Genomic DNA, 3,248 nt, shown 5'->3' on the forward strand with positions numbered 1-3,248 from the left:
GTTATACACGTTGGTGTCTAGCCGTGTGGTGCAGGGATTAAGTCTTAGTTCTTCGGGGTTTGGTGGGGTAGGTGTCACCAGGCCTGGTGAAATAACTCCATCGCATTTTTACCAAGACAGGTCCTGCTCTCCGTCCGAGTGTCCCGGGGGCGGACGATGGGGCCCTCCTTTCAGGCGGCTTGAACGACAATCCCTCGCAGGGGGCAGTGACAGCCTTAGTCCTACGAATGACCCGACTGGGAACTAAGGCACGAGAGGAGGTGCTGGTTCGCCTCCGCGCCACGCCCCTCCCACAGGCAGGCGCGGGTGGAGGCCGAACTGCCCAAATTCATCGGCGCCCAGTGCGCGCGCCACGCCTCAAGTTCGTCCTATAAGGCGCGGGCCTAGGTCCCCAAGCCCAGGACAACCGCTGGGGGCGACAGAATCGGTGCGCAGGAGCTCCTGCCGCGCCGCAACCCGGAACCCGGAAGCCTCCCGCCGCCCGCCCGCCATGAACTCCTCCCTGCAGCCGCGCGCCAGCAGCTGGCGGCGGGCAGCCACCATCCTACTGGCGGCCAGCTGGGTGCGCCCAAGCCCCGCCGCCCCGTCGCTGCCCCCCGAGGGCTTCCGGCTGCTGCTGCTGCAGCGCTCCGAGAACCAAGGCTTCTTGCCCGGGGCGCACGTCTTCCCGGGGGGCGTGCAGAACACGGCAGACTGCTCGGCAGACTGGTTGCGCCTCTTCGCGCCGCACCACCAGCCGCCGCTCTTCGGCCTGGGCCCCGCACGGTCGCGGCCTGCCTCTTTCCCAGGGCTGCCCGACGCCGCCGACGACGAGGACGCCGCGGCGCTGCCGGATGACGTCGCCGCCCGCATCTGCGCCATCCGCGAGACCTTCGAGGAGGCGGGCGTGCTGCTGCTGCGGCCCCGGGCCGCCCTGCCCGCCGTGCCCGAGCTGGGCCGGGCCCTCGCGCCGCCGCGGGGCCTGGACGTCTGGCGCGACCGCGTCCGCCGCGACCCGCGCCACTTCCTGAGCCTGTGTGCGCACCTCGACTGCACGCCCGACATCTGGGCGCTGCACGACTGGGGCGGCTGGCTTACGCCGTTTTCGCGCCGCGGCGGCCGCCGCTTCAATACAGCCTTCTTCTTGTGCGCCCTGAGCGAGCCGCCGCAGGTCTATCCAGACTTGACCGAGGTGGTGAGCTGCCAGGTAGGGCGTGCTGGGCCGGAGTGGGGACCCACCGGAACTTGAGAATGAGGGCCCCGGCCAGCAGCCAAGGCCCATCTGGAATAAGCCCAGCATAGAGAGGCTGATTACAGGTGTTCTTCCCTCTGTCATGGGTCTACAGCTGGTGGACCTAAGTTTAATTATGTCCTCGAGAACATACTTTATGTGGTTTCAGTCTTAAATTTATTGAGACTTGTTTTGTTTTTTTCTAAAGATTTTATTTATTATTTTACAGAGAGACACAGCGAGAGAGGGAACACAAGCAGGGGGAGTGGGAGAGGGAGAAGCAGGCTTCCCGCTGAGCAGGGAGCCCGATGCGGGGCTCGATCCTACCTAACATTGTGGCTTAGCCTGGCCGACCTCAAACGTGCTCAGAACACTTACATTAGCCTCTGGGCAAAATTACCTAACACAGTCTATTTTATAACGAAGGATTAACTATCTTATGCAATTTATTGAATACTGGAAGTGAGCAACAGAATGGCTGTATGGTACAGAGTGGGTGTAAGTCTATCCTTTGTTTACCTTCAGGATCTCATGCCTGATTGCGAGCTTGCTCATTGCTCCTGGGCCAGCATTACCAGTAGTAAGTGAGTAGCTAGCTGGCGGGGGAAAGATCAAAATTCAAAAGTAACGTTTCCACGGAATGCATATGGCTTTTGGAGCATCCCAAGTTTGCGAAATTGTAAATTGAACCAAAGTCTAGTCGGTGTAGCTTCCTCAGAGCCATAGACCTAATAAGTGACAGAGTGGGCATGGCACTGAGGAAGTCCGGCCCTCAGCCCTACAGGCCAAAGCCAGGACCTTGGTGAAGTGCTCTCTGCTTTCCTCAGCTTCATAGTCCCAAGGCCTTACTCTGCCTCTCCCGTGGGAGAGGGCCCCGAGGGAGATCCCAGGAGTTGTACAGTGCTGCTCAGATGCCAGGCTCCTTCCTGAGCCCTTTACCTGCATTAACTCATTTCATGTCCACAGCAGTTTAATTATGTCCTCGAGAACATACTTTATGTGGTTTCAGTCTTAAATTTATTGAGACTTTTTTTTTAAAGATTTTATTTATTATTATACAGAGAGCGACAGCAAGAGAGGGAACACAAGCAGGGGGAGTGGGAGAGGGAGAAGCAGGCTCCCCGTGGAGCAGGGAGCCCGATGCGGGGCTCGATCCCAGGACCCTGGGATGACCTGAGCTGAAGGCAGACGCCCACCAACTGAGCCACCCAGGTGCCCTGAGACTTGTTTTATGGCCACAAATATGGGTCTATCTTGGTGAATGTTCCCTTTGCACCTAAAAAGAATAATGCTGTGCTTGATGGAGCGTTTATAAAAATGTCAGGTTAAATTTATTGGTAGTGTCTTTCAGTTCTTCTGTACCGTTTTCTTGTTCTATCAGATATGGACAGGAATACTGAATTTTTTTTTTTTTTTTTTAGATTTTTTAAGTAATCTCTACACCCAACATGGGGCTTGTATTCACAACCCCGAGACCAAGAGTCACATGCTCTACTGTCTGAGCGAGCCAGGTGTCCCAGGAATGGTGAAATTTTTAATGAGTAATTACGGATTTGTCTTTTTCTCTTTTAGTTCTATCAGGTTTTGCTTCATGTATTTTGAAGCTCCCTTGTAAGGTGCCACATAGATATTTAGGACTGTTAAAGCTTGATGGGTTGACCCTTTGATTATTATGAAATGTCCTTCTTTATCCCTGGCAATATCCCTTTTGCTGAGATCTGAAATTTCCTCTGTCTGATGCTAATATAGCCCCTCTGCCTTTCATTTGATTAGCAATAGCATAGTATCTTTTCCCAGCCTTTAATTTTAACCTATCTGTCTTTATATTTATTTTATTTTTTAGACTTATTTATTCATTTTAGAGAGAGGGAGAGAAAGCATGAACAGGAGGGGCAGAGGGAGAGAGAATCCCAAGCAGACACGGGCTCATGACCGTGAGATCATGTCCTGAGCCAAAACCGAGAGTCAGATGCTTAACCGACTACACCACCCAGGCACCCCTTTACCTTGGTGAAGTGCTCTCTGCTTTCCTCAGCTT

At 54.3% G+C, this 3,248-nt stretch overlaps 1 protein-coding gene across 1 annotated transcript in view; it reads left to right on the forward strand.

Moving 5' to 3' along the window:
* The first annotated feature begins 331 nt into the window (after positions 1-331).
* The window catches only part of LOC102749666 (acyl-coenzyme A diphosphatase NUDT19), a 6,544-nt gene continuing 3,627 nt past the window's right edge, over positions 332-3,248 (forward strand). Inside the window, exon 1 of the mRNA XM_081806678.1 lies at positions 332-1,186. Within this exon, the coding sequence (XP_081662804.1) occupies positions 491-1,186 (696 nt within the window). The 5' untranslated portion in view covers positions 332-490. The remainder of the gene's footprint in view (positions 1,187-3,248) is intronic.

This window comes from Leptonychotes weddellii, chromosome 16 (genome assembly GCF_054177405.1).
Source record: "Leptonychotes weddellii isolate Sample4059 chromosome 16, ASM5417740v2, whole genome shotgun sequence".
NCBI lineage: Eukaryota > Metazoa > Chordata > Mammalia > Carnivora > Phocidae > Leptonychotes > Leptonychotes weddellii.